At 44.5% G+C, this 25,862-nt stretch overlaps 5 protein-coding genes across 5 annotated transcripts in view; 2 read left to right on the top strand and 3 right to left on the bottom strand.

Moving 5' to 3' along the window:
* Window positions 1-8,991: 8,991 nt before the first annotated feature.
* On the top strand, window positions 8,992-10,152 carry ASPACDRAFT_56783 (uncharacterized protein; the record flags this gene model as incomplete). Its single annotated transcript, XM_020203170.1, has 1 exon — window positions 8,992-10,152. One exon carries the CDS (start codon window positions 8,992-8,994, stop codon window positions 10,150-10,152), a length of 1,161 nt encoding a protein of 386 aa, XP_020059697.1.
* A 767-nt stretch (window positions 10,153-10,919) lies between these two features.
* Window positions 10,920-12,925, bottom strand: ASPACDRAFT_2904 (DUF803 domain membrane protein; the record flags this gene model as incomplete). The annotated part of the gene is made up of 2 exons (XM_020199607.1): window positions 10,920-12,155; window positions 12,215-12,925. Coding segments are annotated over 2 exons (1,947 nt in total), but the record flags the coding sequence as incomplete, so codon positions are not given.
* Window positions 12,926-13,777: 852 nt separating this feature from the next.
* Window positions 13,778-16,068, bottom strand: ASPACDRAFT_74947 (putative Patatin-like serine hydrolase). The gene is made up of 3 exons (XM_020204340.1): window positions 15,824-16,068; window positions 15,181-15,763; window positions 13,778-15,128 (listed from the first exon to the last, which is right to left on the bottom strand). Exons 1-3 carry the CDS (start codon window positions 15,891-15,893, stop codon window positions 13,955-13,957), a joined length of 1,827 nt encoding a protein of 608 aa, XP_020059695.1. The 5' UTR covers window positions 15,894-16,068; the 3' UTR covers window positions 13,778-13,954.
* Window positions 16,069-21,593: 5,525 nt separating this feature from the next.
* ASPACDRAFT_74945 (MOSC domain protein) lies at window positions 21,594-23,503 on the bottom strand. Its single transcript, XM_020204339.1, has 3 exons — window positions 23,284-23,503; window positions 21,928-23,128; window positions 21,594-21,846 (listed from the first exon to the last, which is right to left on the bottom strand). The coding sequence occupies exons 1-3, from the start codon at window positions 23,296-23,298 to the stop codon at window positions 21,824-21,826; spliced, it is 1,239 nt and encodes a 412-aa protein (XP_020059694.1). The 5' UTR covers window positions 23,299-23,503; the 3' UTR covers window positions 21,594-21,823.
* Window positions 23,504-24,749: 1,246 nt separating this feature from the next.
* The window catches only part of ASPACDRAFT_1884957 (putative GPI anchored protein), a gene marked incomplete at its 3' end in the record, with an annotated part of 2,764 nt that continues 1,651 nt past the window's right edge, over window positions 24,750-25,862 (top strand). Inside the window, exons 1-3 of the mRNA XM_020198383.1 lie at window positions 24,750-25,336; window positions 25,407-25,489; window positions 25,558-25,851. Of these exons, the coding sequence (XP_020059693.1) occupies window positions 25,172-25,336; window positions 25,407-25,489; window positions 25,558-25,851 (542 nt within the window). The 5' untranslated portion in view covers window positions 24,750-25,171. The remainder of the gene's footprint in view (window positions 25,337-25,406; window positions 25,490-25,557; window positions 25,852-25,862) is intronic.

Genomic DNA, 25,862 nt, shown 5'->3' with positions numbered 1-25,862 from the left:
CCGTTGGCGCTCATTAGCATTATTACACTAACTTAGCTACTAGTAGCATTGTACTTCTCCGACGCCGATGAGCCAAATGCTGGGATTTTTTCGGTCGCAAATGGTCTCCCAGCTGATGACATGACAAGAATAGAGAATATGACAATAGGTATTATGATTATGATGGGACCGATCACAAAGATGGTCCGGAGGACTCTTTGATTTCCATTTCAATCTTAATCAGAATGAATCATTAGAGACTCCAACTTCAGATCTTTTCATTTGCTTGGAATTCAGGAAGTCTTCCGCGACAAGGCTAGAGAGCACCAGTCCAAGAAATAGCCTGACTAGCCAAGTGGAGCCAGCCTTCTTGGACTGGCACTGGGCTCTTTTCCCCTCCCCCCCTCCTTCTCTCTCTGTCTTCGCCTTCGCTACCTAGTAGTAATCCATCACCACCGTAGATTGCAATTACTCTTCCCTTCTCAACTCCTTCATCATCTGTCTTCCCCATTCGTAAGATGTGAAGCGAATGGAGGATCCATTATTCAGGTCTGTGTCCACACTACTATCATCAGCTAGCTAGACTTGGCTCATGATGCTGGGGGGTTGTATGCGATACTTTATTGGTTTTATAAAGATTATGATTTTTATTATGGTTGCTATCGTGATTATTACCATAATTTCTACTCCGTATTATCACCATTATTACCGTCATCGTCATCGTTCCTACCAACTCCAAGCTGTTGGGGGCGATCTAGAGGTGGGCCCCGCCTGGAACACGGCCCCTTTCACAGGTGGGGATGACAAGTCATCCAAATCAGACCAGTCTTCTGTGACTGATCATGGCGGAAGATAGGAAATCGGAAACGAGGCAAGTCGGTGGAGGACGATGACGAGAGTCAAATTCAATAGATCCGACGTATTTTGAGGTAGGGACGCGGACGAGCAAGAGAGCGACAACGAGGGGGTGAGAAGCGATCACGGGTCAAGGGATTATTAGATTGAAAAAAAAGTGAGCTTGATGGGCCAAGAGAGAGGGGCTAAGGGAATGATAATTTGTTCAATTGGTCGATTTCACCCCAGTGCTACTCTGACCGAAGAAGTATACAGGGCTATTCGAGGTACTCCGGACTCTACATAACTTATACCGAAGTTACTACCCTACCCAGTGGTTCGTTCCTATTAGCAGTCACTATCTAGGTAGTCAACTAGACAGACACACGGTAGGTAGCTACGGACACTGTTCCCAGCCAGATAAACTTATTTTTCAACGCAGTCCAGAGTAGAATATACTGCAAGCAAGCGAGGCGATCCCTTGGTTACACAGCGCAACAGAAGAAATCGACCAGGATAGGGCCGGATTGGCAGGGATACATGCAGATGGCAGACCAAACCACTGGACCAGAGTGCACCACGCAGGCAGAAGTGGCGTGCAAGCAATAGTCGATCAGGTCTGTGTTCTTCGATTTTTCCCTCCCACCCCATCATCCTTCCAGAGCACTATCCACATTCTGGGTTGGTCGGTCGGGGATGAGCCCTGTCAGTTTGTCAATCTGTCAGTCTGTCATCCAGTCCATTAACTACTAACTACTGTTTTAGGTTTATCAACAGCGGAGTAAGCACCAGTTGTTGATTCTCACCTCGTTACGGATTCTTAGTCACCCTTTTCCCGGCCGACTGTGAAAATGCAGTGTTATTGACCGGGGGAAGGGGGAGAGGAGTGAACCTTGGTCTGTCTCATTTGATTCGGTTCATCAAGTTAAATTTCTGGATTAGGGGAATTTGGCCAAGGAAAGAGTGATGCTATACTAAAGCCGTTCGGTCATTCGTGTCTCTTTCTCCGCCAGACACACACACACACACACACACATACATCCTATTCAAATGAGACCATCTTTAGTATCCCTTAGTCCATTTCGAACAGCAATGCAATGATCAAAGATAGGCTGCCGTAAGGCTTCCAACAATCTCCAGATTCACAAAATCCTGCCTGTTTCATCAATAGCTTAGTCGAATAGGGAATCTTCACGCAAAGAGCAAAGAATGGAAAGATGTTCGTCTCACCTGGCGAGGCGGCTCCTTGGATACATCAGACGGAGAGCTCAAGCTCACGAGTCGGTCAAGAAAGCCCAATCCCGGGTAGTTAGGGATCATGACCCTGGCCACCATAGCAATAATTCTCCGCTTGAGAGATCAACTGGCGGTTTACCATTGGCTCCACACGACCGGGGGGTGAGGTCAGAGATCGCTGGGTGTTGGTTGGCGTTTCACAGAACGAAGCTGAGAGATCTGGAGTTAATTTCCATCTTAGGTAGGTCAACTTGAATCTTGCGGGCTCGGGCGGCTTTCCAGCCTGATTGATCTACGTCAGAATCAAAGATGAATACCTGGAAAGCGGTCTCCTCGTACAAAACGAGTACCTCAATACCGTCATCTGTCTTGGATCTCTACCAGGAAGGTCGTACAGAGAGGCAACGGAAATTCTGGTGATCCTCCTTTCTAGTTAGAGTACAATACAAGATGGAAGCTAGTTCTCGTGGAATGATGGCTTGTTTGCCCCTCCAATACCGAAGTAGTAAATTCGTGCTCACGAACGACCTTTTAGCTATATTCTCCGCCGTATAGCATCGCTGGTCAATCATTAGAGCACCAACTAACTGCTCCGCACGATCCGGATGGGGAGATCCATGCCCACTACAGAGTGCTTCGAACTATGAACGGAGGCGCGCGTACCATCATCAATCTAGTGATCTTGATGGATCGATGGAGACGGTGAGAGGCATGAGCCGCCACCTTCTGGACTGCCAGAGCTTCATCTGAGTTGTTCTTTTGGCCATGTCTCTTCACGTTCCCGCTCTTCATCGCTTTTTTCTGAGAAGAATTGCCTCAACAATTGAATTCGGGGTCCAGACGAATCGGTGTAAGTCAAAACCCGGATTTCAGGCCTGTTCAGGCGCAAGGGCAATGAACAACGTCGACCGACAAGAGCGAGAAGCTGGGGAGAAGGACGAAAAAAAGTGACTCCAGGCCTCACCGCTGGTTTCATCGCGATGAGAATGACATCGAGAGTCTGATTTGGGCAAGAAGGGGGATCAAAGGGAGGGGGGAGGAAGACTGTCATTTGACTGACAAGCCCTATCATTCCAGCTGTCCATGCTCGGCTGATGGCGTCAGGGCTGGTGATAGGCCCAGGAAGCTTCTTCCTGCACTTGCTGCAGCACCTCCTCGCAACCCCTTGCGTGTAGATAGTGGAGAAGAGGTGCAGCGATGATGTCCCACTTGGGCGGCCCAACCCCACCTTTCTTTTGCTGTTGCTGCTTGCTGTTCGGCCACTGGCCTATGAATGATTCTCGACGGACTCAGAGAGACTGTACGGATAGCGCGCCTCCATTGTTCGAACAAGGTCTTGTCTTTCTTTTGTTTCCTCTCCCTTCTTTCTTTCTTTCTTTCTTTCTTGCCTTCCTCCCTCCATGACTTGTGGTAGTGGGAGGAATGAAGAATGAAGCTGACAGGTCAGGGACGAATGTCGTACAGGAAGTGGATGAGAAGACGTGGTACCCAGTAGGAGTGGTGGTGGCGGAGGTGGATGACGGAAAGGGGGGGGAAGGAGTGTGCCCTTCCCACTGAAAGCTCTCACGTTCTTTTCTTCTTGATCTGCCTTCTCTACCTCGAGAATTCAACTGAATCTTTGTTGCTGCTCTTTTTATACTGTTAAGCGCGTCTACCAAATTAGCTTTGCACTTGCTTCTCGAACGTCCCAGATTACTGTAATCTTCCACTGTTTCTCTCTTCGGTCAAGTCTGTTGCTGCCTCGTGCTCATGTGCTCTGATCTCGACTGCTGATTACCGGAATAGAGAAAACATCATCCAGCATGCCACATGCTTCAGCTTACATCCAAGACAAAACATGGCCTTCTGCCGGCAATTATGCAGGTATAGGGCGGAGGGGAGCTTCACTGTATGCACATCGAAAAAGCACAATGCGCTGCGCGGTCCGTGTTGAGTCTGACACGAACTATGGACGATGTGTGGGATGAATAGGATGATCCTGTGGAGATAAGTCCAGGGCTAAAATTATGATCGGCCTGTGGATGTTAACTGCAGTCTGTATTGTACCTACTTACTCAGTACTACCCTACCAAAGCTCTCACAACTTGGCTACGACCCTGTCAAGTTTTCCTAGAGACTAGGTTCGAGAGAAAGCTGATAATCAAGATGTCCATGAAAGACCATCGGACCCCGGTTATTATTGCGTGTCAGGTATAAGTACGGAGTTAGATATCAAATACTGGGACAATAAAAGGTCGAGAAGGAACCAAGAGGAAAGGAAAGGGGAGTCCGCTACGGACGGGCCGACTCCCGCAGCCGTCGTACATACATACATACATACTTACCTACCAACTTACCTACCTGCGGGGTCCAGGTCAATACCTAGGTACTCATTTGCAGGTATAGTCGCCTTTATACTCTCATGATTCGGATTGGCCTGCGTAGGACAAGATATAGATAAAAGATAATAATATAGTCCCAATCGGGAATCAACCTTCCCCAACAACTTACTCGGTAAGGTGCCTTGAGAACGTAAAAGTGGAACTGGATTAGATAATTTGTGATCTGCCGGTTCTATCACAACTCATGATTGGCATTCGTGGAAGAGCTTCAGATCATGCCTATAGAGGAAGCGGTAGTAGGTAAACATAAGGCGGTCATAAAAAGTTGCCATCGGCCCACATTTACGTTCTGAAGGCACCCGGGCATAGTAGCAAGAGAGCGGAATAAGAAAAATTGAGAGAGAGAAAGAGAGGGAAACAAAAAAGAAATGAATAGGGGGTGCAGAACAACACTCATTCTCAGTTCAAGGGATCCGTTCGGAGTTACAGGGAGGATTTAACCATAGGCAGGCATACAATAGTGCCGTTAGGTAAGTTAGGGCCAAAGCAAATCAGTTTGAGCTCAAGTTTTCTCCCAGTTGGCATCCTGGCCGCCTGTCATTAGCAGGCAGTAGCAACAGCAGCATCAATCAGCATCATTATCATTACTACAGACTATTATTCTATCTTCCCACCATCAGCAGTCCAGCCCAGGGATCATTGATAGCTCTGCGCTAAGTCTGCGCCTGATCAAGCTTGGAGGCTTTTTTAGTTCATTTAGTCCAGTCCATTTAGCTTGGTGGGCAAAAGATTTCCATCCAGTGTACACCAATGATCTCTTCCGGTCCCCACCATTAATTCATCGAGGCCTCCCTGTCTTTCAGTTTCCCCTCTAACCCTTCCACTTCCCCCTCCCCCCACTTCATTGGAAATTCCAATCAGCCAGATGGTTGCAATTGACAATCCGCCATTGACACTCACTGACAGTGACACACTGACAGAAAAGAAGACTAACAGACTAGCGGCTCACTAAAAAGTGAACGGGCTCAACGGAGTCAACCGCCGGCCCCTTCAGCATCCGGGCCTATCCCTGCCACGCTAGGACGAACTGCGTAAATGCCCGGGGATCAAATCAGATCAATCACGGCCGGGGATCGCGCGCCGTCTCGCTCATTCGATGCCCCATTCAGGACGAAAAGGCTTGGGGCTGATTCGTGATGACCGGTCAGGCTGTGTCTCGCTTTCCTCGAAGGTGAGGAATTACTCCGGGTGCAGATGTGGGGACCGAATTCAATTCATTCGATGCTGTCCTCCTATGAGTACGTACACTCTAGTACGATAGCCCAAGGATTCTTTTACTTTCAGGATTAATCTCCTTCCTAGGATGGTGCTTTGGATCGATTCAGTCGGACTGGTCACTGGCGTATGTAAGGACTACACTGACTATACTCAGTACTAACTAACTTCTAGGGAGGTTGCGTTGGGCTAGCCATGATTTTACCTGTCAAATCCTCGGCTGTACCTGCAGCTGCCATGCAAGCGCAAGCAACGAACCACCCTTCAAGGTTGCCTCGCGCCTAGTTTAAGGATTCTTCAGCTGTCTGACAATTTTCTCCGTACCCTACAGACTTCCAGCCGGATGCACAACAGTGCAGCTCCGACGATGACTAGCACGGGTGGGGGAACTGACCGGGAGCTCCGACCTTCTCCTTCCTCCCTCCTTCATCTTCCACCCGCCCATCCGGGGCTGAGAGGGTTCGAGCCGAGGCCATCAATAACGAACTAGCAACTAATAACCCCCCTTCACTGTCTGAAGACCCCTGGGGGGAGGGCAAAGACAAATCTCCGCCTGCAGTGCGACCTATGCATTAACTTACTGATAGGCGATGCGGGAATAACCGATCAAGGAACCTATTCCATCTGAATTCTTTGTTCCGACCGGACAAGTTGCACCACCACCACCACCACCACATCATTCTCGTTATCATCAATCTCATAATCAACTTCAAGTACTGTACTTCTCCGATCTCAGAAGACACGAATACCTTACGGATCATCGAGTCGAGAAGGGTTAGGGAATGGCCCCCAAGGACATCAGCTCCGAGCAGGGACTAATTTTACTCCATTCGTCCACCGGCCGGCGCTTACAATACCTGATTTTGCGCAGGGATTCAATGACCGGAATGTTAGTCGGTTTTTGCAATGATACTGCGGCCTATCTTTGCGATTGGCTCTACTTACTGAGTATTCCTCCTGCCCTTTCCGTATTTGTTCGGCGCTTGTCGAAGCCGCCCAGAAGTCCTCGATCCCATCGACCGACCATAACAACCCAGCTCAGACCGAGTCGCTTTCTTCGTCCATCCGTGTCCGGCTACGAGGGCCGCCATGGCCATAACCAATGAGCCAATCAAAGATGGCCGATGGCCTTAAGATATGTTTCTACTGTTTTTTTTGGGGCGAGGCGGGTAAATCCTTCATCATCTGATGATCCGAAGTCGCTTTTCGGTGGTGGAGGGCGGGCTGCAGGCAGTAATTAACCTTACATTGCATGTTCCGGCGAGTTACCCGTGCACGATCGACTGCGCAGGTGGACTGCCTTGCGTTAGATTAGTAGAGGACGAGGGAATTGCGGATGTGGGATCCTGCTCGCATCTTCTTACTCACTGGCTTTCTTCCTTCCCTTCTTTCTTTTTTTCTATGGCCTTTTTCCCAGATCCCAAGAATAATTCTACAGAACAAGACATGCTTACTTTCCACTCTGGTAATTCTGAGCGATCTGGATTCAATACACAGGGGGCCTTACCTGGGCCAATTGCGACCTTTCGATCCAGAATAATGTACGGCATGTCACGATGGCATCATCCCATACCCCAAAAAGAGGGTGTCACAGAAACACTGAGAGGTGCAACACAGACATGGTGGCGATGGTTGGCCACCGGGCTGAGGATTCATGTCCCCGCGACACGGACCCCTTCTCCTCTTCTTCCCCCCGTTAATCATTCAAGAACAGTATCTGAGCTACCTATATTAGGGGACAATCAAGACTCTCCGGATTGGCCAAGTTGGATCATGCATTGATTGGCAGCAGTGGCAACCACGTATGTGCTGGCAAGGACATCTACCAAATCTTTCTCTCTCTCCATCTAGTATTTTTCCCTCTTATTCTTGATTTTTTTCTTTTTGTCTTATTTCCCTCTCTCTCTTTTTTCCTTTTCTTTTCTTTTTTCTCTTTCTTTTCCCTTCCGTCTTTCATCTCTTGCCTTGCGCCCGTCTACCGTTGATGCCGCCAGCCGGAGAACATGGCTGGCTGTTGCATTGCCTTCAATTGAAGACCTCTATTGATTGACTGGCTGACTGACTGCTTCTCTCCTATGCCATCCTTGCCGCTCCTCGCGCGTCTGTGCCAGGGTCGGTTTCAGCTGCAACGACCCGTGTTGCATATGCGGACGCAGGGTTGGGTTGGCCGTTTTGCGAGGACAAGTCGCTAGCATACCCGGAAATGTTTTTGGGGATGTCGTTTCTGTATTCCCCCGCTGGGATTCTTTTGATCTCTCTGTTTGTTACCCTTTGCACAACTGTCGAGGATTGAGCTACAGCACGTAGTGTAGTAGTGTGTGCACATTCCAAGGTGACATACATATGTATGTCACTTCCATAGCGGCCGATCTACGGCCCCTCTTTGGAGGGGACGATCTGCCCCTAATTATAGCTTGTCCAGCTGATCAATGGTGATTGAAGTCGACCATCCATCAGCCATTCATCCTTCCATCCCTTGATTACACCACTGGCCGCCCACCCGGCCACGCATTCGCCTCGCTTCACCGTCTTTCTGCTGCTGCTGCTGCCGCCGCCGCCGCCGCCGCTCTGGAATGCGTGCGTTGTGCGCCGTGAAGCAGGATTGATTGGAGTGTTGAGATAATGGCGAAGATGATATCCCTCTTTGTCAATTGCCATCTTAGCACGCATTCTGATTGGAGGTAGACTCAGGGAGTGAGGTGGTGTCGCGCTGCGATGCGATGTACTGTAACTTTATTGATATCTGGAAAATGATTGCATCGGTGCTGCTCACGGTCGGTGATATATAGAATCACAACTGCATACATCTGATTAGAAAGGTTGTATTTTTTTTGTATTTTTTTGTGTTTCTTTTTTTTTGGTCCACTCAGAATCATGCTAAGGATGTGCATACTATGAAGAGATGAGTGAATCATTTCGTACCCATTCGGTACAAGTAGGCAGAAAGTTGATTCCCATCATTCCCATTGTACAATAAGTCAACGATAAAGACCTGGCCAGCTTATCGATTAGCCACCCTTCCAATCATCACATGACTCCATCCCTCCCTCTCCGCCCACGCAACCAACTGCATCCATGGATCGTAAACAAAAACATTCTTTTTCATTTTGAAACCCCCGACATCCAATCGACAAACTACCAAAGTCTAAACGAGAAAAGACTCCAGCCCCCCTCAACTTACAGCGACAGAAAATACCCACGCGTACTTGATTCTGCAGAGAAGGAAACCCCCAAACTAGCCAATCTGCGCCTTCTCTCGGGAAGTAGCAAAAACCAAAAAGCGCAACTTGCAAGGGAGGGAGGTGCGGCCTCCAAAAAAAAAAAAAAAAGAAGACGACAAGAGACAATGCCACCACCACCACTCTCCAAGGGATCCACATTCAATCCGAATCCACAACCTCGAGCCCGCTTCTTCGACGTCTTCAACTCCGCCTCGACGGGTCATCAGGTTGCCGATGGCGGCGGCGCCCGCGGGTGCGAATGGCGGATCACCCGGCAGGAGAAACTGGCGCGGCAGTTTGGGTCGAGGGTTGGGGGTTGCACCTCTTCAACGGCCATGACATCTGCTGCTGCAGTGGAGGGGATGGGAGATAATATTGGGGAGGAGCAGGAGGAGGCGGGGAGGGGAGAGTGGGTGTTTGCTGCTGCTGCTGCTCATTCCGATTCTGTTTGCTCTGGGAACAACAACAACAACGGCAGCAGCAACTACCCCAACAACATCGGCGCGGGGTCGCAGTTTGCTGCTCAGCAGCACTCGCAATTGCGCTCCGCGCATAACGGGTCGAGACATGTCCAATTGGGGGTTCGGGCTTCCTCCTCATCGACATCTACGGGTCAGATGGATATACGAAATATGTTTGGTGGGCAGGTTCGCAAACGAGGATACCCTGGGGATGTGAGTGATGGCCGTGGTGGTGGTGAATCCGGGGCGATTGGGACGAAGAAAGCGAAGGTGAAGACGGGGTATAGCTCTGACTGGGCTACAGAGATAGCACCGGCGGCAGCAGCAGTAACGACAACAGCAACAAAAGGAGGTGTATCTGCGCCACCCCTCACAACCACTTCCTTCAAGTCTTGTCCCACACCTACACTTACATCTTCCATCACCTCGAAGAATACAACCACGACCACGATCAAGGAATCAACAACATCAACCCCCCCCTCAATGAAATCTGCAACGACCCCATCTACCTCATGCGAAACTATACCGCCATCCCTGCATATCGAACCCATGAACAACAAAAAGGTCTTCAGCTCCCTCACCATCCACATCAACGGCCAAACAACCCCTCTCATCTCCGACCACGCTCTCAAGCGCCTCCTAGTCTCGCAAGGAGCTACCCTAAGCCTTTCCCTCTCTCGGAAGATCACGCATGTCATCATTGGAGTCCCCAATGCGGGACCGGGCAACGGCGGCGCGGGAGGTGGACTCGCCGCTACCAAGATCCAGAAAGAGCTCCAGCGCGGAGGATGGAAGGGAGTGAAAATTGTAGGGGTCCAGTGGTAAGCGTGCTCCCCCCCCCCTTTCTCTCTTAACGCCTCTCGCATATGCCACTCTGTTTTTCAACGGGGAGTTCCGAGTTAGGAATGGTGTTAGCAGCAAGTTAGGTAAGTAGGAAATGCCCGTGCTGATTGAGACCAAAAAAATAGGGCTTTGGATAGTATCAAGGCTGGGAAGCGGCTCGCAGAAGGTAGGTATGCGGTTCAGTTAGGAGGGAGGCAGAGTAGTGTGCTTGGGTTCTGCTTCTCGTCATCTGCGGCAGTGACACCAACATCTGCAGAGGGCGTATGATGCATACATACACAATTGCTCCTGCAAGACATCTTCAATACTGACATCGACATCGACTACGACTCCATTCACCACTTGACTTCTTTGAAAGATACCCCATGTAATCTGCGCCCCATTCTCATCAGGCCATCATACATTTGCGCAAGCTTTTCACGATAATACGTTAACCTCAACAAAGATCAAACACATACACACACATACATACATTAATATATCCAAAACCTCATATATACATTATCGAGTTCATCAGTCATCATTTATATCATATATCATACCATTTGGCTCAGTTCTTAGATAAATGCCCCCTTCTTCCCTTGAAGACCTCCACTCCCTCCGCCACTGCTCCGTCCTGATTGATGTCTCCGCCAGCCCTCGCTGCTACCTCCTATCCCGCTCCCGCGGGTCGGCGGGGACGAGACGAATGTTCCCGCGCTACTATCGGACTCGCGTCGTAACCCCGCCATTCCGATTGGCGCGTATGGATCAGCCAGCGGTTCTTCATCGGGCAGAGGGGGCAGCGGGTTCAAGCGCAGTCGTGCCGGATACAGTGATTCGCTGGAGAACATGCGATGCGATTCAAGAGAGTCGGCTCGGTGGGATTGACCCGATGGCAAGGGGTCCAGTCCGTCGTTCCAGATGTCGTCGTCATCATAAGCACTACCCAGGGCCTTCTCGTCCAGGTCATCCGATCTCGAATCCCCTCGCACCAGGCCAAGGCGTTCTTCCTCCGTTGCGCCCGACGAGCGGTGATAGTGGTGATGGAGGCCGCTCTGCCGTGAAACAGGACGAGCCGCGACAGTTTCGGGGCTACTGGCTTTCATCCGCCCGAGGACACTGGTGAATGAGAATTGCCGTTCAGCGCCTCCGTGCAGAGGGGGACTCGGAGGAGGAAGGGTGTGATTGTCATTCTCAGTGTCGACCGCTGACTTAATGGAACGGCCGTCTCGGCCGGCATAGTGAGTATCGGGGTATTTGCGGTTTGATTCCATAGCCTTCAGCGACACGGGATCCGCGTCCGAGAGATGTAACATCTCTTTGTGTAGTGGTTGCCACGTCGGATGAAAGATACTGTTCGCGCGCGAGCGGAGGTCATCTAGGAATGAATTGTTGCTCTGTGTCGTAGTCGGTCGGGGCGGTTCTTCGTCCTCTTCGTCCTCACATTTCGGCTCCTCCGGCACGCGGGCCATACCCAGCGGTGGAAGTGGATGGTGTCGGACGGACGGGGTGCGTGTGCGAGCTGCCATGGTGGGGCCCTCGCCGAGAACAGTCTTGCGCCGGCGCAGTCCATCCCACTCAACGACTTCATTCTCGGCCAGCGGAGTGCGTAGGTCCTCCTGGCGCTCGTGATAATAGCGGCGGGCTTCTTCGGCCTCCATGGTCCGGCGTGGGGTAGAGATGCGGCGGATGATAGCAGCGGCGCCGCGGATGGAGTCGGCCTTAGGCTCGAATTCGTGTTCTTCCTGCGCCGCAACCTCGCGGACCTGGTCCAAATCGCCCTTGAAAACGGCAGCATCGGGGACATCTTTGGCAGATTTGGATAGCTGCAGCAAGACCACGCCTGCGCAGATCTGTAGAAACCCGAGGACGACGGTAACGATGTCTTTGACAGAGCCGTGGAAGCCCTGGAACAAAACGGCGGAGGTGACGATGGTTGCGCTGGTGAAGAAAACGTAGTAGGTCGGAGTAACGAGGGCAGCGTTGAAGATGTTCAGTGCTTTCTGCATTCGGTCAGCAGACATTCATCTCGGGGCAGGTGGGCGGAAGGGAGAGCACACACATTTAGATAAATGATTTCTGTCAAAAGTGTTGCTACCACAAAAACCAGCAGAACATACAAGAACCATTCCTTGAACTGAGACTCCCCATTGATCTGCGCCAGAATGGCCGAGCCCAGCCCCTGTGTCGCAACGACGCTCAGCCCCCCAATCAGCGAGCAGATACTAAGATACACGAACATGGACTTCTTCCCATATCGCGGCCCCAGATATAGTGCGACGAAAGTACACCCGACGATGATCACCCCTGCATAGGACAGAAACCCGGGGGTGATCACATATTGTTTCATCTCCTGTATATCGCTGACGGACGACTGCTCGGGCGCATTGAGCGGGATCACCACGGAGCCAATAATGCAGCAGAAACAGCCGACCTTGCCGACGAAGCTGAGGCGTTCCTTGAGGAAGATGGCGGAGAGGATGGTACACACGACGACGGTGAGCGCGCCCAGCGGGGTTACCAGGATCGCATCAACGAACGCATAGGCTACGAAATTGCAGATCTCGCCGACGATCATGAGGGTCATCCCCCCCCACCAGTAGAGGTTCTTGAGGTAGCCGTACCCCTCGCCGGCCTCTTCGTTGTACTTGACATTGGCGCGGAGGAGGCCGATCTTCTTGAGGACGAAAGAGGTGCCGATGAAGAAGCCGGAAGCGACGGCGAGGCAGATACCGACGACTTTGTAGGAGGCGGGTCGCGTGGAAGAGGAGGAAGAGGCGGCGGCGGAAGTAGTTGTTTCTCGTGCGGCTAAGAGGGCGGCTGTTGTGGTGTAGTTGTAGAGCGCTGTCATCGCTGCGGCGGTTGTCGTGGCAGCCATGATGATCGAGAAGAGGCCGGGAGAAAGATAAGGGATTAGGAAAGAAAGTGGTTCAGAGCGGAGAGAACCACATGGAGATGGGAGATGGGAGTTGGAGAGAGAGAGGTGATTTGATGAAGACACACTGCCAGCAGTGAATGACTGAAATGGTGGTACCTAGTCAGCAGACAACCCCTTTTTCTTTTCTCTTCCAATTGATCCTGTGCCTTTCCTGTGTATGGTCTCAGGCTGAGGTTGGGAACAGGAAGGAAGTCGGGGCGAAAAAGAAATGATGGACCGAATATAATTAGACGGCGCTAAAGAGAGTGGGAAAGAACCGTGGGAAAGACGGTGGCGGAGTTGCGACAACACGGGAATGTGGAGTGAGCCGGTGGGTGGGAATGTGTCAGGTTGATAACATAAACATTCTTAATCTACTGGCCAAAAACTGGGGCTGTCTCTACGCAAAAGAGCAGGAGCGATGTAGTAAGTCAATAAGTCAAGTTGCAGTAATGTTGATAGATATCTGTGAGTCAAATCTGTGGTCAGTGTTAAGATGGACCGTCAGGAAATAGATATAGGAAAATAATAATAAGAGAGAGGCTGGGGAAGCACAACGAAAGGTTGAGCTGCACGTGCAGCGGGTCTGTCTGTCATTTACGTACAGTACATACTTAACTTACTCGATACCTTGATTACAGTACAACATGACCTCTCAACAGACGTGGACAGATGTGGAAATATAATAGGAAATTCATTCACTCATTAGGGTATCCTTCGATTCAATATCATCAAGTTAAGTCCTCAGTCAAACTCCTCGGGCCTCCTTTCCTCCACTATGCTTTCGACGGGACTTCTTCGGGTATCCTGACACCATAACGTCAGCAGCCCCCCTTTCTCCATTCCACAAAGTATTAGGCAGATCATTACATAGAATCATCTCCCTCATCGAACATGATAACTCGGTTTCCGCTGCTTGTTCACCACGGGGGGTTCATCCATAGGATATGGCGGTCGGGTCTTCCCGCCCGCCCCGGAATAACCGTGGCCACTATTTGTCGTCATCGGAGGCATCACTGTCGGCATCGGCATGGGGATTCCCCCAAGTTCACTGGGATGGTCAGGATAAGGGATGGGGGTTTTCGGGGGCACGGGTGGAGGCATTTCTTCCCCGTTATGATGCGACGGCAGCTCAAAACTAGGCCGCGAAGATCCATGAGGACTTGGACTGGCCAGATCACTGCCTGAGCCACGCGCTGGGGACCCTAGGACTGCATCGTGCGGCGTCGGATGCGCGGAGAGTGTATCATCGGTCGCCGTCATCGGTCGTAAAACAAAATCGCCTGGCAATTCGGCAGGCAATTCCACCGCCATCGGATGGGGCAACTGAGGCTGCACCGACAAAACGGGACTGCCCAGGATGGAACTGGTCTCCTCGCCTGCCTCATTCCCTCCAGTCGCCGCCGCATGGTCGGCCAGTCGTCGATGCTGTCGGTTGATTTTGGCAAATTTGACCCCTGCATCGAGGATCTGTCGCTTTACCTCTGGTCGAGTCAGATAGCGCCTTGTATTGGTGCTGATGTCCGCCAGGCGATTCCACTCGTTCATGCCGAACTCGCCTACCCCGACCTCAACATTCAATCGGTAATAGTTATCCTGGCTGACGTTGCGCTTCGAAAGATGGTCGCGCAGCATGGCCATATGAATGTCTTCACAGCCCTCAATTTTGGCGATCAGTCGCCGACGTGCCTCCGCGAACGAGCCCAGCGCATCTCCGAAGAAATCCTCCCACCACTCGTGTTGGCGGTTGTTCGTGCCGGGCGGTCGCTTGCCGGTGCCGACGCTGACGAACACACCTACTTCACGGCCCGGCCACTCGTTCACCGTCGCTTCGTCCAATACCTGGGGCGCCGGATTATAGGTGCCGGCCCCTTCATCAATGAACACGTGTTGGCCGATCTGGATCGGCTTGAAAGCCATTCCGGTGGCCGAGGTGGCCCGACCGGCCTGCCAGATTGTACAATTGAACTCGGGTGGGGGCTCTCTGCGGGAATCGTATGAACGGAGCATGACAGACGACCCATTTCTGGTAGTACCTTTGTAGAGAGCGGTGACCGCGCTGAAGAAGTCAGTAGAGTCCATATGATAGTGGAAAGCGCAGGAGGCCATACGTTTTGGTTCGATATTCCCGATTGTCATACAATAACGCATCCGGGTTTCCCCACCGCAAGCCGTTCACAAATGTAGAATTGCGATGACTGTTGTGACCGGACGAATGTGCCGTACTGGTGGTGCTGAAACTAGCGCGACTACCCGAGCGCTGCGGAATGGCGATCGCATTGGGGCTATAGGGGGCACCGGCGAGTGAACTTCGCGCGCTGCCGGGGGTCATGTCGTTCCCCTCAGCCTCGAAAACGGTATGTTCACGGACGCATTCGCGAATGGCCTCTTCGAGTCTGGAAGCCTTGAACAAGGTGGAGCGAAATGGGATGCCGGCAATGGTTTTGTCGGTTTCGAAGACCCTGCGGGTCATGCGCACATAGACTTCCTTGCAGGTTTCGAGGTCAAGGCGGAGACGGCCCAACATGAGGGCAATGAGACCGCCGGTTCCGGTACCAACGATCAGATCAAAATGGTCGCATGGTTTGGGAATCTCCTCACGACGAGGTGCCTTTCCTTCGCATTCAACGTAGACACGGTACATGAGTTCTTGGAGGATAATGAGCATGGAATAGCCCCGGACGCCGCCACCATCTGAGAGTTGAGAGCATAGAAGTTAGTATGGAAAGTAAGAGCCGGAGATAAATGCCCTACCTAGCGAGAGGATCCTCAAGGGAGGGCCCTTGGTAGTATCCTTGCGGCGGAGATTGACGGAGTGATCCATGACCCCGCGGGGTTGAGATACGCACGATCAGGCGGAAATGGTTGTGGTTGTAGGCAGTAGAGGAGAAAAGTAGTGCTCCTGAGGATCCTGGTGAGATGGCACGGAACTGAAAGTAGACAAGTGCTGACCGAAGGTTGAATGGAAGATAATGGTGGGAGAGTGACAGATAGTGTTTTTTTTTTTCTCTGTCTCAGCCTCTGGCGGCAAGAAGTGAGGAATGGAGTGAAGAATGGAGAATGACTACAAAATGATTACTCCGGAACGAACGGTGATGGCATGAACGGCTGATGCCGGCTGCTGCGCCACGCCCCGCTGAGATAATCAGTTGGGAATCACAGAGAAGACACGAGCGGTGAACACAGTTTATATGAACTTTTTTTTGTGTACATGTGGAACGTTCCCGCAGCACGTAATGCCAAGCTCTTTATATAAGCAGAAACGTTCTATATAATTCTATAAATTACTGTTTTTTATTATTAAAATTCAACTTCCTCTTATATTTCTCTAAATTTATTATATATTTTATTTTAAATATTTATTAAGTACTTTATAAGTACCTACCAAGTACTTTCTAGATATAGATTTTTATAAAGTTATTAAATTTAGTTCTACGGAAGAGGAATACTCAATCTAGATAATTTTTTAAATAATTATTAAATATTTAAAAATTAATTTATATTTAAAAATTATTATTATTAATCTTTCTAATTTAAATAAAGATATTATTTTTAACTACTCAGTTTATAGAATATATTAATAATCTTTCTAAGTATTTAAAAACTGTACTATATAGATATATATATATAGTTTTATTATATAGACTTTTAAATATTAAAGTTAGTATTTTAATTAATAATATTAGTATATAATTATTTATTAACCACTTCCGAACTACTTGCTAATTTCTTAGTAAATATAGTATAATAAATATTAAATAAGCGGTTTAAAACAAGCAGTCTTTTTATTTTTTTTTAATATTAGATTAAAAAATAATTTTAAAAATATTCTAATATTCTTCGATATAAGTTTTTAAGCCAGTCTCTTCTATTCTATTATTATATTTTTATTAATAAAGACTTTTAGAAGTGTTTTTAAAATATATACTAAAATATAAAGATTTTAGAAACGGATACTGCTAAATAGAATATTTATAGATAAATAATATTAAAATATTTATTAAATATTTTTAAAATACTTACTAACTACTTTCTAGCTACTATAAAATAAAATATAGATTTTTTTAAAATTAGAAGTCTTATATAAAAAAATTTTTAATTTACAGATTTATATTTAAGCGTTCTATCTAACCGGTACTTATTATTTTTAATTATTTATAAACTACTTTAAAAGTATTTACTAACTACTTTAAAATTTATATAAAAATTATATATTTTATATAGTCTGTATTTATAAGACTGAAGACTTTTTAAAAAAGTATTAAAAAACTATAATTTAAAATTATATAATTCTTAATTTTATTTTTTTTAAAAAATTTTTTAATAATAATATTATACTATTTATAAAAAATTATAATATATTTAAATTACTATTATTACAGTAGAAATACTATAGTAAGTAGTTTCTAAGCAGTTTTAAAGTATTTATTAATTATTTATAAAAAAATAATATTTTTAAAATTTAGGGTGTTTAATTTATACTATTTATAATATAGACTTTTCTACTTTGATTTCTAAGAATTTAAATTTATATTTTTATTTTATTTTTATTTTTTATAATATTTATAAACATTCTCTACCGCTGCTAATAAAAATATTAGAAAGAATTTTTTAAAAAATAAAACAGCTTGTTCAGCAGATCTGTAATCTAAATATAATAATAAATAAATATTTTTTAAATACTTTTTAATTAGTTTTAGATTATTTATTAAATATTTATATAGTTCAGTTTCTTTAAAATCCGCAGTTTAAAGATTTTTACCGCCAGTATAATTTATTTATACTTATTAAATTATATTTAAGCTTTTATAATAAAAATAAAATTAGTTTTATTATTTAAAAATAATATCTTTTAATAAATCTAAATAGACAGAATATTAATAAACTAATCTTTTTATTAAATATTAATTTTTTTATTTATATAAGTATTTTATAAGTACTTGCCAAGCAGTTACCGACTGCTTATTTATTAAATCTTAATATTTAATTATATATTTAAAATTAATATTATAATATAGACAGAATTATAATTTTTTATATTTATAAAGAACAGCTTTAACTACTTGCTTATTTAGAATTATTTAAAATTAATATATTATATAAACAGCTTAGATTAAATAATATAAATAAAATTTTTTTTATAATATTTCTTAAAAATTAGAATAAAAATAAGTACTTACTAAGTACTTTAAGATTATTTATTAAATATTTTAATAAAGTTATTATATTTTTTTATATTTTTACTATTTTTAATACTGCTGATGGATACTATCTGCTTTTTAAATAAGTCTTTTCTTTTTTAAAAAAGATTACTGAAAAGTCTATATTTTTTTATTCTATTTATAACAGTAGATTTTATAAAGTGATTTTTAATATAAATACTAAATAGTATAACAGTAAGAATCTTATTAATTACTAATTAAATATTTAATAAATATTTATTAAATATTTAGAATTTAAATATTATCTTTTAGAGATTGACCCGCAGTATTAAGATTATATATAGCAGTTATAATATTTTATTATTTTTTACTATATTTATTTTTAGTATATAATATTAAAAATTATTAGAATAAGAAATAAGAATTCTTTTTCTAAAAGTTTTTATAGTTAAATGCTGGGTCTTTTAAACTGTAATACTGAAAAAGAGTTTAATAAAATAATTAAATATTTTCTAAATATTTAATTAAATTATTTTCTAAGCAGTTGCAAATTACTTACTAACTATTTATAAAATATAAAAACGACTCTGTCGTTAACTAGACTAATTAAAAAAAAATACAGTTATTAAAGTAGATTTAATTAAAGTCTGTTTTAAAATTTCTTTAATTTTTTATAATTAATTATAATATTATATTAACGCAGTTGAGCAATCTTATTAAAAGTTTTATATATTAAAAAAATATCTAATTTTAATAAAAACAATAAAAAAGTAAGTATTTTTCAACTACTTTTTAGACAGTTTTTAAATACTTAAAAACTATTTAAAAAAAATCTAAAATAATAATCTATATTTTAATTTTATAAAGCTGGATCGGAATAATATTAATTAGTATAATAGTTATTTTAATTTTAATTTTTATTATTTATATTGTACTTCTACTGTTGAGGCCAACTATATATATTAAATAAGTTTAAATAGTAGTAAATATTTATAAACTACTTAAAAAATATTTATAAATTAATTATCTTTTAGAAAGATATAAAAAAGCCTATTTTATATTATTAAATTAGAAATCTGATTAATTTAATTTTTTTAATCTTTAAGCTTCTACTTTTAGAAGATTAATATTATAATCGCTTTTTCAGATACTCTTTTAGATAGATAAGATTTAATATAATATTTTTAATTTTTTTAAATAATTTTTAAATATTTATAAATTATTTAGATTAATTTTTTTTTTCGAAGAAGTCTGCGTCAGACTGCTTCAACTAATCTTTTAAATTTAAAATAAAAATATTAGAAGCTTGAGATTTAAAAGCTTCAAACTAAACTTAATAAATAAAAAACTAAGATTAAAAAATAAAAAGAAAAGATACGTAAAAAGATTTTATAAAATAAAAAATATAAATTTAATTTTTTTAAACGCCGCCGCCGTCTATAAAAATTTAATTTAAATAATTACTAAGCAGTTTTAAAGTATTTAATAAGTATTTTTAATATATTTTTATAGCTTCTATACTACAGAGTACTTTATAAATTTTATATAAAAAAATACTTTAAAAGTATTAATTTAATATATATTAGATTTTTAATAGTTCTAAGTACTTTCTAACTGTTTAAAAACTATTTATTTTATTTTTTTTAATACTTTTTATTTATTGTATATTCTAACTTAATATATATATCAGTACTCTGATATTAGTTTATAAAATCTATATTTTTTTAATTTTTATATAGTTTAAATTTATTTTTTTAAATATTTAAAAAGTAGTTTTTAATTGCTGAAATATTTTTATATTAGCTAGATATATATTTTAAATTTAATTTCCTCTATAGATTTAAATAATTTTAAAGTACTTACTAAATATTTTTAAAATAATTAAATTATATTAGTATTACTGTCGACTTTTTTTAGTAGTATTACCAGCTGCAATCGGATACAGATTTCTATAATTAAAAAAAATAAAATTAATATATTTTTAAATATTATAACAGCAGGACTTTTTATTATTATAATTTTTATAAGATATTAAGCTTTTAAAATAAAAAATAATATTACGTATGTTAGTAATATAAAATTAAATAGTTAGTAAGTATTTTTTAAATATTTTTTAAATAATTAAATATACTTACTTTACCGGTCTTATTCAGCAGAAATTTAAAAATATTAAAAATATAATTAATTTTCTGCTTTTTAATTAGAGAGCCAGCAGCAGAGCTGATAGCAGAAATACTAGTAAAATTAATAATTTTAAAATTATTAAAAATATTATAAAACTATTTAGACTTTTTATTATTAAAAAGACTTTTATATTAGATTAAATAATTAATAAATAATTCTAAAATATTTATTAAATAATTAATAAATATTTACTACCAGCTGAATCTATTTCGCCCTGACTGATCCGGTCTTTTTTATTATTTTTATTTAAAATTATACTATTATAAGACCGTACATGCGAATGTAGATTATTTATATTAAAAAACTATTTTTAAAATAGTTGAAAAATAGTTAATATAATATTATATAAGTAATTGAAAAGTACTTATTTTATATTTACTGTATTTATTTATATAATAATAGATCTTACTGTAATAAATCTAAATCTTATTATCTATATTTTAAGTAGTTAGTAAGTACTTATTAAATAATTAAAAAGTAATTAGAAACTTATAGTATTAAATTTAGATAATTTAAGGTGCCCGGCTTCGACTTTATATAAATATTATATATATTAAAACTATTTTATTTAAAATTTATTAGTTTTTTATTAAAAAAATCACTTTAGAATTATTTTTTTATTATATAAATAATAATAAGTAATAAATAAGATTTTAATAAGCAGTTATACTTATATTTTCGCTCAGTTATAAGCTATAATTGCGGATGTGGGGAAGAAGAAGAAAATAATTAGTAATAAAAAATATAATATATAAATATACTGAAAAAAATAATATAGAATAAAATTTTCTGTTTGTGTGGGTAATCGGATTGCTTGGAAGTTATATGATTAAACTGCTTATTAAGCAGTTTTCGTTCCACGCGATCCGAAAAAGCAGCACAGCTGATCTGCAACCACACACGAGCGGATTTTGTAGGGCAGATAAATCGTCATCTGATTGGTCTCATGCAGGGTGCCGTGCAGGTGGCGGTGCAAAAGAAAAAGTGGAACCGTGCGTATTTGCCATACGAACTACCTTCACTGGACTGCCTACCTAAAGGTACCTGACGTAATGAGCCCAATTGGGCAAACACTACGGAATACCTTACCTTGCCTATTAAAGTACTACCTAGTACTCAGTAGGTATCGCGAAGTATAAATAGTACGAGTAGTTTGTCAGGTTCGCGTTCGGAACTTCGGATGGGCTGTATATTTTTGTAATAAACAATGTCATTGATGAGGGAACCTACCAGTACCAGCAGTATCCAAGCCAGTTGGCCGCTTCAACCATGGGACTGCCCATCCCAGGAACCGGAACAAGATCTTCCGCGGTGCATTGTTGTTGACTTGTTGACTAGGGTCTTTGTCCCACATCCACCTCCCTTACAGTATACTCCATCTCGTATCTCGTGCCCAACCCCCTTGATCTCAATTGGTCAACCCGGGCCAGTCTATGCAAGTCATTCAGTCAGTCATGCCAGTCACCGTCGAGTTCGTATCACAAGTCATTGTACTCTGCAGTCAGTACTCACCGTACACCATTCGTTCATCCATGCGTCGAGTGACGACCACCTCGTCACCCACCTGCACTGTCTGACCCTCCGACTCACCGTCGAGGAAGACATACCGACCGAAGACTGGGCTAAATTTCGCTCCTTTGTCGACCCTACGGTCTTTCATCAATTTCTTCAACACATTGCCCATCTCCCCCTGTGCCATCGCGCCCGTCGCATAGTCGACATTCAGACTCTGACACCGAACGCAGTTGGCTGTCAGCAGCAGCCGCGCTTTTCCTTCCTCGCCAGACCCAATGACCATCTCCGCCCAGAAGTCTTCCTCAAAGGCCTCTTCTGCGCCAGCCACAACAATGTTTGGGCGGAACTTGGTGACATCCATGTCCAGGCCCCCTCCCAGCCGCTCCGACACGTTGTCCACCGATGTCGCCGACACTAGCAGATACGGGGCCGTATCCGCGAATGTGATGCGTTCCTCTTCTTCCCCTCTTGCACCGACTCGATCATAGATAGCCTTTCCAGCAAGCATAACCATCAGCAACACGATCACCGCTGCCGCGCTGGACATCGACAGTATTTTCTGTGCGCCCGTCGTACTCAAGCCCACTAGTAGATTGAACAAAAGGGTCATCCCAGCGATCCCAACCACCGTCCCCGCAGTGAGCATGTTCGCATCATTTTTCTTTCCTTTTGGCTTTCCTGTGGTTTCTTGCTTGATCACCCCCGCATGCGCTGCACTTTTTGAGGGCTCGAAACTCCCGAGAACCCGCCTCGAATGTGGTCCCAGGTAGGCCAGCACAACGGGGTATCCGAACCACTCGCTAAACCAATCATTATATTGCGCCCCCATATTATACCCCTTCGTGGGGCTCTGATGCATCACGATGGCCAGCTCTTCCAGTTGCCGCGTGTCAGGACAAAGGGGGAGGTGGAGGGTGCGGGTTGATTTGGTGCCATTATTATCACTGAGGGTCTCGCTCGCAGCTGGCCGGAAGGTCACTATAATCTGTCCTGGTTCCGTACCATCCTCGCTAGGGAGGACAATCTCGGCTTGAAAAAGGGACATTTCTGGGAAGTGTGGAACATGCATGTTCTTCAAGGTGCCATCGTCAAGGACCTTCAGGAGCATGAACCGGCGATCGTAGAGAAAGCCTGTTCGGGTGACGGTAGCGGACGAGAGGGCCGTCCCACGAATCGACTTGATAGGGTAAGTGTATAGCTAGATAGACGATGAGTTAGTCTTCGTGTATTCCTGATCACGTAAAGCGAAGGGTTCCAGCCCATCTCTCGAAAGCTTGGTCCCTTCATCTCGCGAACGAAAGTCAGGTGAAGATGATGTAGAACTCACTTGGAGAAGTCAGAGAACAGACATACCTGGCTGATATGCATGGCTGCGAGATGGCTGGGTATGCAGCGTAGTTGTTGCCGTTTCTATCAATGATATTTCAAATCAAGTTGGAGCCTCCCTCCCTTGGACCTTGAAACAGGATACGGGCGTCATGTTGTTGGGGGCCAACTGATGCGGAAACGAGCATCTATCGCACGTGCTGATTAGCTATCTTAGGTATGTATCAGTCTGACTAAGACTCGATCGATTTCATTGATCAGGTACTCAGTAACTTGGTAAGTTAAATATGTTCTTGTTGTGGCTGTTTCGGGTTCAAGAAAACATAGAGGAAGTGTTTTTATCGGCAGTGATGGTATCAAATGGAACATGTTGCAAGAAGTGGTGGTCTAAGCAATGTACAGTACAGTACGCAGTACGGAGTACATAGTAAGTCAACTGTTGTTGCAAGTGCCACCATGAAGCATAGCGGTACAATGTCTTGCATACTGAATCATAATTTAAGATTAGGGTGATGACAAACCTCTTCGGACAAGATATGATCCGGACCGATTGGGAGAGAGAGAGTGCTGTGGGTGCCAGGTGGGTGACTGACTGACTGGTTGACTGTATCCCACTCAAATACGGGAATAACCCTCCTCTCACCACAGATTATTTCTCAGTACGGAGACTTGGTTGACAATAATAAAGTCTCCTTTTTTCCCCCCCATACTATCCGACTTTCGCACTGGGAACCAGAGCCAGAGCCAGAGCCAGAGCCATAGAAATTAAACTATCTCCCTCCATTAATTGAACCTTGTTCTTTCCCGAGACACCACAGGCTGAGCCATTCTGAAGTGGGCAAGGATGGTCAGGAGTCGCCCGATTGAATGGGTCGGTCCATCCATGACTTCCACGGAACACCTCCTTCTCAGGAACACCACCTCCCACTCACAGAGTCTCCTCGACATACTTGGTTGACTCTAAAAACAGAGTCTTTCTGACTAGTAGGCTGATTGAAAGTAAGACCCTGGGGAGGGGAGGGGAGGGAGGGAGGGAGGGAGGGAGGGGAAAGATGAGAATAGACCCCTAGTCTAGTGCAATGAGGAGCTCGAATCGAAGCCTAGCCTCGGGCGGAGGGTTGGATTTGTTTCTTTTCCCCTCTGGTAAGTTATTAACTACAGTGAGTGATAAAGTAGGTACAATACGTACTAAGCAAGTTGGAGCCCAGCTGATCGAGCCAAGCCCTACCTTGTGCCTTGCATCCTGCACTACTATCACCATTATTACCACCACCACTATTGCCATGAAAGTACACACAGTAGCACACCGTCTCTTTGCACGAACCCCTGCCAGTAGTACCTGTGTATGTACTGCACAGTCTGCACTTCAAGTTATTCCCCTAGTCAGGCACACACGAGCTGAAGAACGCCTTCATGCGTGGAGCCCTGGCAAATATTACGGATCCGCCCCCGCTGGAGGTGAAACAGGCTAGTAAAGCAACTAAACCCTCATGGATTGCCCGCGTTGATGAGATTTCATTTAATCTCCCTTAGAAAATGACTAGTCAACCACCAGTCCAGGAAATGAGGTAGTCGGCTGTAGTCTAGTCCCTGAGTGATCATCCGTTGGCCTCCTTTTTCTACGCCTCCTCCGCCCTCTTTTCTACCTCTTCTTCCCTCTCTTTTCTCTTCTTTACTTCTCTCGCTCTCTCTCTCTTCTCTCACCCCACGCACTCGCTGTTTCACCTTTACAATTCCGGTCTCCGCGCCGATTACGTTCTTTATCTCGACACAGTCGATCAATCCCGTCAATTCGTCACTCTTTTTGACACCAATATAAACTCAGCGCAAATCAATTCTCCGCCAATCTCGAGCCCACCACACACACACAACCACAAACACACCAAATCCATAGACCACCCGTCAATCATTCATCATGCGTGTCTCTTCTGCTGCTGTCGTCGCCTCCCTGGCTGCCGGTGCCATTGCGACCGAGTACAAGACCGTCGTTGTGACTGAGTATGCCACTTACTGCCCTCAGGCCACTTCTCTGGCTGCTGGTCCCGGTACTGCCAGCCAGGGTAACCCCTCTGCTGCTCAGGTGAGTGTTTATGTGTGAAATGACTAGGTAAGACCTGGTTGGATGCCTATGAGACTAATTGCTGGACAAGCCTTCCACCGTCACCATCTCCGGCACTGCCTACACCTACAGTACTCCTCTGGTCACCTCCACTGTGACCCACTGCGACAAGTGGTACGTCTCTCTCGTGTGCCCTCAACGGGGAACCAAGTGAATCACTTTGACTGACAAGGACGATCTAGCTCTGCCACCGCTGCTCCTGCGACTGAGACTGGTGTTGCTGTTGTCACTGGCACTGGTGCCACTCCCAGCACGGGCTCCGGCTCCAGCTCCGGCTCCCCTAGCTCTGGCTCCGGCTCCGAAGCCTCCCCTAGCGGTGCCGATGCCGTTGGCACTGGCCCTACTCCCAGCTCCAGTTCCGGCTCGACCCCCGGATCCACTGGTTCTGAGACCTCCCCCAGCGGTGCCTCCTCTGGCAACACTGGTTCTACTCCCAGCTCCGGCTCGGGTTCCTCCGGTTCTAGCTCCGGCTCTGAGTCTTCCCCCA

Source organism: Aspergillus aculeatus (genome assembly GCF_001890905.1).
Source record: "Aspergillus aculeatus ATCC 16872 unplaced genomic scaffold ASPACscaffold_2, whole genome shotgun sequence".
In the NCBI taxonomy this organism is placed as follows: Eukaryota; Fungi; Ascomycota; class Eurotiomycetes; order Eurotiales; family Aspergillaceae; genus Aspergillus; species Aspergillus aculeatus.
Note: the sequence above shows the minus strand (reverse complement) of the source record. Positions and strands in the feature narration are given on the sequence as shown.

Bases quoted from the DNA above. Each gene is read 5' to 3' on its own strand.
- ASPACDRAFT_74947 (XM_020204340.1), bottom strand. From the start codon at position 15,893: ATGGATCACTCCGTCAATCTCCGCCGCAAGGATACTACCAAGGGCCCT. The intron at 15,764-15,823 runs GTAGGGCATTTA...CTCAACTCTCAG, and splicing joins CTTGAGGATCCTCTCGCTAG to ATGGTGGCGGCGTCCGGGGC. The intron at 15,129-15,180 runs GTATGGCCTCCT...TGACTTCTTCAG, and splicing joins CGGGAATATCGAACCAAAAC to CGCGGTCACCGCTCTCTACA.
- ASPACDRAFT_74945 (XM_020204339.1), bottom strand. The intron at 21,847-21,927 runs GTGAGTACTGAC...TGACTTGCATAG, and splicing joins GGATGAACGAATGGTGTACG to ACTGGCCCGGGTTGACCAAT.